The sequence below is a fragment of the Salmo salar genome, chromosome 10 (assembly GCF_965601325.2).
Source record: "Salmo salar chromosome 10, fSalSal1, whole genome shotgun sequence".
In the NCBI taxonomy this organism is placed as follows: Eukaryota; Metazoa; Chordata; class Actinopteri; order Salmoniformes; family Salmonidae; genus Salmo; species Salmo salar.
In genome coordinates, this window is record NC_138300.1 from 5939697 (window position 1) to 5952279 (window position 12583).

General features: G+C 40.4%; 1 protein-coding gene across 7 annotated transcripts in view; it reads left to right on the forward strand.

Moving 5' to 3' along the window:
- The first annotated feature begins 3444 nt into the window (after positions 1–3444).
- The window catches only part of mcoln2 (mucolipin TRP cation channel 2), a 67933-nt gene continuing 58794 nt past the window's right edge, over positions 3445–12583 (forward strand). Inside the window, exons 1-5 of one of the 7 annotated variants that reach the window (XM_014215625.3) lie at positions 3446–3665; positions 4518–4671; positions 5087–5260; positions 5855–6008; positions 6687–6765. In XM_014215625.3, the coding sequence (XP_014071100.2) occupies positions 4525–4671; positions 5087–5260; positions 5855–6008; positions 6687–6765 (554 nt within the window). In that variant the 5' untranslated portion in view covers positions 3446–3665; positions 4518–4524. Of the gene's footprint in view, positions 3666–4074; positions 4343–4517; positions 4672–5086; positions 5261–5854; positions 6009–6686; positions 6766–12583 lie in introns of those variants that run through there. The other 6 variants (XM_045687259.2, XM_014215627.3, XM_014215624.3 and 3 more) reach the window with 6 other exon arrangements.

Genomic DNA, 12583 nt, shown 5'->3' on the forward strand with positions numbered 1-12583 from the left:
GTTTTTATTCTCTATTTTGGTTAGGCAAGGGTGTGACTAGTGTGGGCATTCTATGTCCTTTTTTTCAATGTTTTTGTATTTCTTTGTTTTGGCCTGGTATGGCTCTCAATCAGCGACAGCTGTATATCGTTGTCGCTGATTGGGAGCCATACTTAGGTAGCCTGTTTTCCTTTGGGTTTTGTGGGTGGTTAATTTCTGTTTAGTGTTTTGCACCTGATGGAACTGTTCGGTTGTGCTTTTGTTTGCTTGTTGCATTAGTGTTCAGTTTTAACATTAAAATGATGAACACTAACCACGCTGCATTTTGGTCTGATTTCTCTTCCCCTTCATCCGAGGACGACAGACTGTTACACAAACAGGATGCAAGTTTTGAAATATTTTTATTCTATACAATTCTCATATCACAGCCATTAAACTCTTAACTGTTTTAAAGTCATTGGCCTCATAGTGAAATCCCTGAGCAATTTCCTTCCTCTCCGGCAACTGAGTTAGAAAATATGCCTGTATCTTTGTAGTGACTGGGTGTATTATTACACCATCTGTCACACCCTGATCTGTTTCACCTGTTCCTGTGATTATCTCCACCCCCTCCAGGTGTCACATTTTCCCCAGTGTATTTATCCCTGTTTCCTGTTTCTTCGTGCCAGTTCGTCTTGTATGTTTGAAGTCAACCAGCGTGCTTTTACCGTACTCCTTTTTCTATTCTCCTTTCTGTAGTCCTCCTGGTTTTTACCCTTGCCTGTTTCTGGACTCTGTACCCAGCTGCCTGTCTGCCACTCTGTATCTCCTGGACTCTGATCTGGTTTTGACCTTTTGCCTGTCCACGACCATTCTCTTGCCTACCCCTTTGGGTTATTAAACATTGTAAGACTCCAACCTTCTACCTCCTGTGTCTGCATCTGGGTCTCGCCTTGTGACTTGATACCATCCAAAGTGTAATAACTTCACCATGCTGAAATGGATATTCAATGTCAGCTTCTTTTTTTTTACCCATCTACCAATATATGCCCATTGCGAGGCATTGGAAAACCTCCCTGGTCTTCGTGGTTGAATCTGTTTTAAATTCACTGCTCCACTGAGGGACCTTACAGATAATTAATTGTATGTGTGAGGTAGTCATTTAAAAAAAAACATGTTAAAGACTATTATTCCACAGAGTGAGTCCATGCAACTTATGTTTCTTGTGCAGCACATTTTTACTCCTGAACTTATTTAGGCTTTCCATAAGAAGGGGATTGACTACATTTCAGCTTTTCATTTTTAGTTCATTTATACATGTGTAATATAACTCCACTTTGACATGATGGGGTATTGTGTGTTGGCTATTGACACAATCTCAATTTAATCAATTTTAAATTCAGGCTGTAACACAACAATATTGAAAAAGTCAAGTTGTTGTGAATACTATCTGAGGACATTATACATATTTACATCTATAGGCCTACATCATTGGGTTTAACTAATATAAAGCTGTGGCTTCTCATGTTGGGAATATTTGTTTCTAAATCTATCTCTGTGCTTACTGTTTGCAGATGCTGGAGAAGTCATCAGAAGAGCAAAATACTTCATCCAGTTCAGGGCAGTATGTTGCAACATTTGGGTTGCCTGTACAAGAGACTGAGCCAACGTAGCTAGCACAGTGTAGCTCGCACTAGACAGTGTTTTTGTCATTGTAAGCAGAGCAAAATATATAGGTAATTTGTCTATCGGCAAGGGATGAGAGGAAATCCGTGTGTTTTGATGGTATTAAACAGCGCAAATAATATAATTAACTATTTGTCACACGCGCCAAATACAAGTGTAGACTTTACTGTGAAATGCTTAATTACAAGCCCATAACCAACAGTGCAGTTCAAGAAGAGTTAAGAAAATATTTACCAAGTAAATTAATAATAAAAAAAGTAACACAATAAGAATAACAGTAATGAGGTTCTATACAGGGGGCATACCGAGTCAATGTGCGGGTGTACAGGTTAGTTGAGGTAATTTGAACACGTAGGTGGGGGTGACTATGCATAGAAATAAACAGCGAGTAGCAGCAGTGTAAAACAGAGGGGGTCAATGTAAATTGTCCGGTGGCGATTTTGTTAATTTTTCAGCAGTTTTAGAAACTGTTGAGGAGCCGCTTGGTTCTAGACTTGGCACTCTGGTACCTCTTGCCGTGCGGTAGCAGAGAAAAGTCTAACTCGGGATACTGGAGTCTCTGACAATTTTATGGGCTTTCCTCTGATACAGCCTATTATATAGGTCCTGGATGGCAGGAAGCTTGGCCCCAGTGATCTACTGGGCCGTTCGCACTACCCTCTGTAGCGCCTTATGGTCAGATGCCGAGCAGTTGCCATACCAGGCAGTGATGCAATCAGTCAGGATGCTCTCTGATGCAGCTGTAGAACCTTTTGAGGATCTGGGGGCCCATGCCAAATCTTTTCCGTCTCCTAAGGGGGAAAAGGTTTTGTTGTGCCCTCTTCATGACTGTCTTGATATGTTTGGACCATGACAGTTCGTTGGTGATGTGGACACCAAGGAACTTAACTCTCGACCCGCTCCACTGCAGCCCCGTCGATGTTAATGCGGGCCTGTTCGGCCCGCCTTTTCCTGTAGTCCATGATCAGCTCCTTTGTCTTGCTCACATTGAGGGAGAGGTTGTTGTCCTGGAACCACACTGCCAGTTCTCTGACCACCTCCCTATAGGCAGTCTCATCATTGTCGGTGATCAGGCCTACCACTGTTGTGTCGCCAGCAAACTTAATGATGGTGTTGGAGTCGTGCTTGGCCAGGCATTCGTGGGTGAACATGAAATACATGAGCGGACTAGGTACACACCCCTGAGGGGCCCCAGTGTTAAGGATCAGCGTGGCAGATGTGTTGCCTACTCCTACCACCTGGGGCGGCCCATCAGGAAGTCCAGAATCGTGTTACATTCAAAATCATGTTACAAGTCATGTCAATTGTTTCTACTGCTGAAAGGTAATCATTATTTGACATTAAAATATTTTATTATTCTTCGTGTTACATTCAAAATCATGATTTATTTCATGATGTGCTGTTAAAGGTTGGCTTATCAACACTCTTTGTCCTGTGTTTTGAACATTTGCGGATAAATGTGCCACCAATCAAGTGTTTTATAAAAAACTCGAACTTTATTTAAGCAGCTAAATGCACTACAGGTATGTTCAGAGAAGCCGCCTTGTAAGTGTTGCTGCATGAGAATCAAATCACAGTATTGCCAAGTAGCTAAACTCCTCCACGGAGTTAAGCGCAGACTAGTTTTTTTAAATGAACCCCCGACTCCAAGTTGCTATGCATCGATACATACAATTTTTATTTCTTAAACTTTTACCGTGTATCTATGTTTTTCCTCTGTTGCATGCCTTTCTTTGTTTGCTGAAATCCGTACTTTTTTATAAAATGTTAATCAAATACAACTACCGACTGTTTCCTTGTTGAGATTCAATTGGCACATGAACATTCGCGCTGATTTGTCAATCTTACAACAGCAATGAGTCAGTCACTGATATTTGATTAACTTTAGTCTGCGCTCAACTCTGGGGAGGAGTTGAGGTACTTGGCAAATCACAGTACAGTACACTATAGTATCAACTGGCTTAATTCAGCTTTGGATTGGATATCTGATGCCTGTGTGTAGTCCACCAGCAGTGATTCATGTGAGTGACACATATTCTATTATGCTGCTCTGTGATATGATAATTAACAAATCAATCATATTTTATCATTATGGAATTGTTAGTCCAGTATCATTACGGGAGTGAGTCAGTTGGGCTGCTTGGGTCAGTAGTTTTTACAAGAAGTTGTCAAATATTATTTTTTTACTTTTAATACGAGTTAAGACATTCAGAAACTCTCAAAATCAATAAGCTTAACATGACGTTGGTAGAAAATGTCATTCAACTTAAGTGCAGTGAATTTATGTCTTAGCTGTAAAATTACACTGTACAACTACAACACAATATGCTGGAGTGACTTACAAAACACCTCACGTTGTTACAACGAAAGCTTCATACTAGTCAACACTAGTGCAAATATTTTCAGTGCAGTGAGTTAACCTTGGACTTTTCCCCACATGAATGCAATCACTGTTCAGTGCAAGGTGTGTTCAGTACAGGGAGTGCTACAGTACATTTATTTGTGCATTTATGGAAACACATCTGGTGGAAAAATAGCCTTTTTTCTAAACTGACTGAAATAGCTTATTCAAACTGTTTTACTTCTCTTTTAATTTGAACTCGTGTGTCCTTCCCCTTTTCAAATGGGATAACACGGCTGTTGGGAAACAATTAAAGGAACTTGTCAGAAAAGAGATTATGTTTTATCTTGTATTACTGTAAGTAATTTCCTTGGCCAAATGTAATGTGGTGATGTCATATAGCTCAATCATATTCATTTGAGTTCAAGTTGATAGATTTTACCTCAAGTTGTTCCCAATCATTTTAGTTGCTATAATAACAATTAATACATATTTAGCCAAATAATAATGAGTTTTGGGTTGTTTCTTTTAGTTCCACAATGAGCCAAGGCATAATCAAGGAGGAGATTCTTCGAGATGATCTAAAATACTACTTCATGAGCCCTTGTGAGAAATACAGGGCCAGACGCCAGTTACCATGGAAACTGGGGGTGCAGATCCTGAAAATCGTCATGATCACATCACAGGTATAGTCTGAGAAGAGTGTCATTAGAACTGTTTCTCTGTTTTTAGGAATTATCAATGGTAATTGCTAAGAATGGCTATTCTGGGTGTCAGTCTGTTTCTGCTCGCTGTCTTGTCAACTCCTTATGGAATTGGCTTGGCATGGGCTAAGGAGTTTGCCGTAGAGCAGAAAGTAACAGACTGGCACCAAGGCTTAAGGATGCTATCAACCCTTTTTTACTCTCACAACTCATTAGGTGAATTTACACTGATTTGGTATTTAGTATTTTGTTCATTAGTTCATTGCTGATACAATTCCCAACAATTGTGCATGTCAGCAATCACATTTTAATGATAAAGCACTTTTCAGTACACAGCAATAAAATGTGTTTTGCATCATACTATCCCTTTAAATTCTGTATTTCTTCTCCCACCAAGCTTATCTTGTTTGGACTGAACAACCAGCTTGTGGTTTCCTACAAGGAGGAGAATGCTATGACCTTCAAGAACCTGTTCCTCAAGGACTATAGTGGAGTTGATGAGGAAGATTACAGTGTAGCTCTTTACTCCCAACAAGCCGTCTATGACAATCTGTTCTATGTGCTGGATCAGGCAAGTCTCCAGGGCCCATATTCATAATAAAGCATCTCAGAGTAGGAGTGCAGATCTAGTATCTAAACAAGTCTCCTGACTGTCCTTCTCTTTCCCTGTCTCTTACTCTATCCCCATTCTCTTTCTTACTGCCGCTTTCTCCCTTGCTTATCATCGGTTTCATAATCATTCCTGTATTTTTGCCGAGTAAATTGGTTTCTGCCACTCATGAGGCAATTTTTCCCTGGGTTATCAATATTGCAGAGTCATGGTTATAGCCTAATGCTGCACACATAAGCATTTCACTCTTTAATTTTTTTTTTTATTATAGAGATATAGGGTGACAGTGGGGAAAAACAGAGAGAGGTTGTGTCAAAGGGCAGCAGGTCAGATTTTACCTTCGCCGATACCGTAGATGTGTGCTGCAGGCTGCGACATTACTGCTAGACCAGCCAGGCCACCTTTTACTGTTTTATGAGTATGATTATCCTTTTTTGTTTATGGTGCTGCTGCACCACTTCATTAGAGGTTATGACTCATACACATAGCATTACATACAGTAGCTGGTAATGAGCAAAATGCACTTGTGTTTGAATGGTGTTCTGTTCCCTGCAGTACCGCCAGTTGGGGCGCCTCTCTGTGGGGCCTATCAGTTACGCTGAGGAGGACGGGAAACTGTTACCTCTGGTCATCTGTAAGGAGTACTACAAGAGAGGCAATGTGGAACCCTCGGACGAGGCCTACGACATTGATGCTCAGTTAGAAAAAGGTCAGTGGACTCCAAGGGCGAATATGTGGAGTAGATATTTAGGAGGATGAACAGTAGACAGGGGGGTACCCCGGCAATTTCATTGACATTTTAAAGCGTATTTCCTGCAATTCTACATAGTTTGACATGACTTATTATACCTATTTTCAGGGGTATATGGAGGGGTATTTTGAAGGAAAAAAAAGAAACGAGTAACTTCCTGCATTTTGCCATGGGGAAGAGTTTTATAATGCTATTCTATGAGATAATATGTTGCTGTTTTTAAATCAAATTTTCTGCTACTCTAAACATTTTGCCATGAGGCTGAGAGAAAATGTTGCAGTTTTAAAGTAACTGTCCAGTGAAAATCTTACTTTTGAAAGTTAATATTCTGTTAACTCATACCCAAATAATGTTGTTGGCTCATTCTATACTCATATGTGGCCAAAGTATAAATTGGAGAAAAAGCACTTCAAACCCCCACCTCAAACTTCAAACAGACCGTTTAAAAAATGCTTGCTATTTCCTCATAGAGGAGGATGAGCTGGCCAATCAGCCGTCTACTCGCATTAATTTTTTAATGACCGGTATCCGACCACACCATTCACTTGTTAAACCTTCATTGTCTAAGAGTGTGAACAACTTCAATTGGCCTACATATGGTTTAATTAGTTCTTCCAATCTTTTCATCTTTTGCAGTTTGTATGGCAAATGATCCAACGAACGTGAGCCAGTGGAAAGCAGAAAATGTGTCTTTTTTCAATCTGGAATTTTACAGGTACAGTTACTGAGCCAGGTGGCAACTGGGTCAGACAACTAGGTTGTGTTCATTAGGCCATGCAACACAAAAAAACATGTTTCTTATTGGACAAGTGAGTGTTTCTTAAGCCTAATGAACACGACCCTGATCATTGGAAAAGCTCCTCGCCGCGGCACACGGAACCGGTTGGGGTCGGCCCGCCCTCCATTTGTTTTCATTTGCGGAGGCTTTCCTAACTGTTCATACCTCAGTGTATGAACAAGAAATGGGCAGAGCGGGGCTCATATAGCTCAGTGGGTTCACCTGGTCAAGTTCAGTACAAAAAAAAACATTTTGTAACATTGCAAATAGGAAGGCCATGAATAGACATGACTCCTTAGAATAACAACAGTCATCAAAATTGTTAAGGCTTTATATATATATATATATACATATATATATATTTTTTTTCTAATAGGTCTTTTTAAAATATTTTGTAATAAAATGTAATATATATGCCTCACTTGCATAAATACAATGGGTGTATTTGCATATATGACTAAATTAACATAACGCTGTGGAACAAGGCTGCAACAACCAAAAAACTTGCTCTCTCTAGGCCTACCTGCACTCCCCTGTGCTGTCTAGACTGCCTCATTATTACTGTTGTCAAGTTCTGTTGCATAATTCAACAAGTGTGTCAAGATCAGACATAATATGACTGTAATCCAAGTGTTCATTTTTGGAAGTTGCTTTCATTTCAGCGCATCTAATTTGTAAACATTTCAACTGTATTCCATGGTTACTTTTTCAATTCCACAAAAATGAACAGCCATCAAAATAAAGTTATTTCTTGTGATGTAAGTGTCGATGTCACGCCATGACCTTAGAGACGTTTATTTTCCTCTAGTTTGGTTAGGTCAGGGTGTGATGTGGGGTGGGCAATCTAGTTTTTCTATTTCATTGTTTTGGCTGAGTGTGGTTTCCAATCAGAGGCAGCTGTCCATCCTTGTCTCTGATTGGGAACCATACTTAGGCAGCCCTTTTTCCCTCCTTGAGTTGTGGGATCTTGTTTTTGTGTAGCTGCCTTTGAGCAGCACCAGAACGTCACGGTTTCCTCCTGTTTGTTGTTTTGGTGAGTTTAATTTTCATTAAAAAGATGTGGAATTCCATGCACGCTGCGCCTTGGTTTATTTATGATCGGGAGTTCGAAGATAGCGATCGTGACAGTCGAGATGTGTTAAATAATAAAAAGCTTCAGTGTTCATACAGATGCAACGAAAAGACAATGTATTCGATTGAGCCCATTTCAGCCATTAACGGAGTGTGTTCGACAGGTCATAACAGACATTTCCGTGGTTGTAACGTTAATGGAAAAAAACAATAGGCACAAGAGTAAGAGTCGCAGGAATAAAATGAAAGCATTCAATCCAGTGAGATGTAAGTGACAAGTGGATTTTGCACTCTTCAAACACAGGAAATGGATAGCTGAAAATGACATCCTCAGGTGGGCAGGGCATGTACGTTGCTCCCTTAGAATCAGAGGCAAATTTGTTCTACATAAAATATTTATCTCAACATTGGCCAATGTTGTCCTTCCCTGTTAAGCTGCGTTCATAACCAAGTGGCTCCCTCATTTGACTCCCTGATTTGCCTAGTGCTACTACTGATTTTGGAGCGCAAAACAACGATTATCATGGCAGAAACAATAATTAGTGGGGAGAGCACATACATTCTGGTCCACTCTAATTTTTGCAGTGCGTTAAATATAAATTACACATTTTTTGCAGGTGATCTAATAATTTGTCCAGGTAAAAATGATTTTGAATGTGCATTTCATGATCTAACATAATGGTAGCCTACTTTTTGGGGTTTACATTGGAGTTTGGTTCTAGGTCAGAGATGGGCAACTTCGATGGGGGAGGGAGCCACAAGTTTGCATACTTAAATGAGCATTCCCCACCACATTGCAGTGAATCATTTTTTTGTTTGTTTTAGAATACATTTTGTGCAATTCTTCACATTTTGCCATGGGGCGTAGAGAAAATGTTGCAGTATTAAAGCAAGTTTGCTGCAATTCTATACATTTTGCCATGGGGTGGAGAGAAGATTTTGCTACAGTGGCTTGCGAAAGTATTCACCCCCTTGGCATTTTATCTATTTTGTTGCCACACAACCTGGAATTAAAATTGTTTTGGGGGGGCGGGTTAGCATCATTTGATTTACACAACATGCCTACCACTTTGAAGACGCAAAATATTTTTTATTGTGAAACAAACCAGAAAAAAGACAAATAAAACTGAACTTGAACGTGCATAACTATTCACCCCCAAGTCAATACTTTGTAGAGCCAGCTTTTTTAGCAATTACAGCTGCAAGTCTCTTGGGATATGTCTCTATAAGCTTGGCACATCTAGCCACTGGGATTTTTGCCCATTCTTCAAGGCAAAACTGCTCCAGCTCCTTCAAGTTGGATGAGTTCCAATGGTGTACAGTAATATTTAAGTCATACCACATTCTCTCAATTGGATTCACTGTGGGGATAGGGTTCTTGGGGTGATGAGAGGTGTTGGGTTTGCGCCAGATATAGTGTTTTTCTTGATGGCCAAAAAGCTCAATTTTAGTTTCATCTGACCAGAGTACCTTCTTCCATATGTTTGGGAAGTCTACCACATACCTTTTGGTGAACACTAAATGTGTTTGCTTATTTTTTTCTTTAAACAATGGCTTTTTTCTGGCCACTCTTCTGTAAAACCCAGCTCTGTGGAGTGTACGGCTTAAAGTGGTCCTATGGACAGATGCTCCAATCTCCGCTGTGGAGCTTTACTGCTCCTTCAGGGGTATCTTTGGGTACTTTGTTGCCTCTGATTAATGCCCTCCTTGCCTGGTCTGTGAGTTTTGGTGGGCGGCCATCTCTTGGCAGGTTTGTAGTGGTGCCATATTCTTTGAATTTTTTAATAATGGATTTAATGGTGCTCCGTGGGATGATCAAAGTTTCAGATTTTTTTTTATAACCCAACCCTGATCTGTACTTCTCCACAACCTTGTCCCTGACCTGTTTGGAGAGCTCCTTGGTCTTCATGGTGCCACTTTCATTACATGAAAGCCAAATAAAACATCTATTTAAATTACAGTTTGTAATGTAACAAAATAGGAAAAATGCTGAGGTGGATGAATACTTTTGCAAGGCATTGTATTTTATAGCTAATTTCATTCAATTCTACTACTTTTGCCATGGGGCAGGGAGGAAAATGTGCTGTTTTCCAGCTAAATTCCTGCAATTCTACACATTTTGCCATAGGGTGGAGAGAAATGTTTGCAATTTTTAATGATATCTGAGTGAGACTTAATAACAAAACCAATGGGGATCCCCCAGGCTGATAATTCGACTATGATTACTAAGTTTAGATACAGTAGCTGGTTGCTAGACTAATTTACCAATCTAAAAAAGGTTAGTGGACATGGAATAACTGAGTGACTTTTTTTTCATCAATGACTGACATAACAGAACTGCTAATACACAACCAAATTTCGAAATTGCACCTAATGTATTCTACTATTCTAACTTGCAACAGAAAAGGGTGACCGTGAGGGTCTTTAAAAGGGGGCCGCGGGCCACCAGTTGCCCATCCCTGTTCTAGGTGGTTTAAAAAAATCATGGTTCTAGGTTGATTTTAAGCATTTTAAACGAGGAGCCATTTGAGAGACAGATGAGCTGACTCTTTAAGTGATTGGAGCCGGCTTACCGAAAAGACTCAGAATGCCCATCACTAGTAATTACTGGTGGGCAACTCGTATATTATCCCTGAGCGCCAATTTCTCCCACATGCTGACCTCTGATGTCACCTGCTAAGGAAATTACCTCTATAACAGCGTTTTCAGCAGACAAATGTAACAAACATTATTAAAAACTAATATCTATTAATAGGATTTTTGAACACTATAATTTGTTTCCACGAATGATGGCTGTACTTTTAGTTTATGGTTGACGCATATTGTTGGCCATTTGCCAATCGGTGTTTCTCAACGAGTTCAAAGCACGTGAATGCATCCAACTGGTATAGACCCAGTTGGTATTAGAATGTCAGGGCCCGCACACCTTTTGGGAAAACAACTGTGGCCTTTTTTCATAGCAACTTTCTTTTTATCTGGTTTTAGTGAATTACAAAACTACATTTAAGCAAGTTACAACATGTCTGAAGAATACTTTTCAACATTGCCCCGAGTGTTCTCACTACTTAGAAAAACATAATATTGTAGGTCTTCCCTCATGCCCTTTTTCATGACAGCGTGAGTGAGTGCTAGCTAGCAACCAACCGGAACATTTAACTAGACAATACAGCTACAAGTAGTAAGTGGAGTTAGAAACAGACTATACTAAACAAATTAAATGTCTTACCTACAGTATGATTTAAATGTTTTCCACACACACATACTTGGCCTTCGGGTACCCATATTTCCCACACCGAATAGCCTGAAGCCACAGGGCTATTCTCGCAGGCTCCATTTCCCTACGTGGGAGCATTGTGAACCATAGGTGAGGATTTTTGGCCTGGTTACATGTACACTGAACAACACAGCAGCTTTCTCTGCATTTTTTGATATTTCTGTGTAACACAAAATTGCCGGCAAAGTTGGCTCTTTTACACTGGGGGTAAATGGGAAAGAATGTTTGTTTAGCACAATTTGTGGGTGTGGTTCCGAAATGGCAGCAGTTTTACAGGCACCCAACCAATTGTGCTATTATGTGTTTCTTTCGCGTTATTTGTAACTTATTTTGTACATAATGTTTCTGCAACCTTATCTTACGGCAGAAAAGAGCTTCTGGATATCAGGACAGTGATCATTCACCTCGGATTAGACAAAGATGTTTTTTCAACAACAAGCAAGGCTCACATGATATTCTCCAAACACCCGGCATGGTCGACATCCCAGTTATTCGCAAGAGGAAGTGACGCAGGTACAGAGGATGAAGAGCCGGATGCCTCGTCAGGACCCGTAGAAAGCGAGTAGGAAAGCTGCCGTTACCGTCAATATTACTCGCCAACGTGCAATCATTGGACAATCAATTAGACGAGGTACGATCACGAATATCCTACCAACCGGACATCAAAAACTGTAATATCCTATGTCTCACGGAAGCGTGGCTGAATGACGAGATAGATATTCAGCTAGCAGGATATATGCTACACCGGCAGGAAAGAACAGCACACTCCGGTAAAATGGGGGGGGGTGGGGGGGGTCTGTGCATATTTGTAAACAACAGCTGGTGCACGAAGTCTAAGGAAGTGTAGATTTTGCTCACCTGAAGTAGAGTATATTGTGATAAATTGCCTAATGAGTTCTCAGCTATACTTTTCGTGGCTGTTTATTTACCACCACAAACAGATGCTGGCACTAAGACCGCACTCAGTCAGCTGTATAAGGAAATAAGCAAACAGGAAACCACTCACCCAGAGACACCGCTCCTAGTGGCCGGAGACTTTAACCTGTTAAGGTGTAGGGGGCAGTATTTTCACAGCCGGATAAAAAACATACCCGATTTAAGCTGGTTACTACTCTTGCCCAGAAATGAGAATATGCATATTATTAGTAGATTTGGATAGAAAACACGCTGACGTTTCTAAAACTGTTTGAATGGTGTCTGTCAGTATAACAGAACTCATATGGCAGGCAAAAACCTGAGAAAATTCCAAGCAGGAAGTGGCCTGTCTTAGAATTTGTAGTTCTTCTTTTGATTCTCTATCGAAACTACAGTATCTGTGGGGTTACGTTGCACTTTCTAAGGGTTCCATTGGCTCTCTAAAGCCTTCAGAAAGCGGATTGAGGCGTCTTCTGTCTCTGGACAGTGTACAGT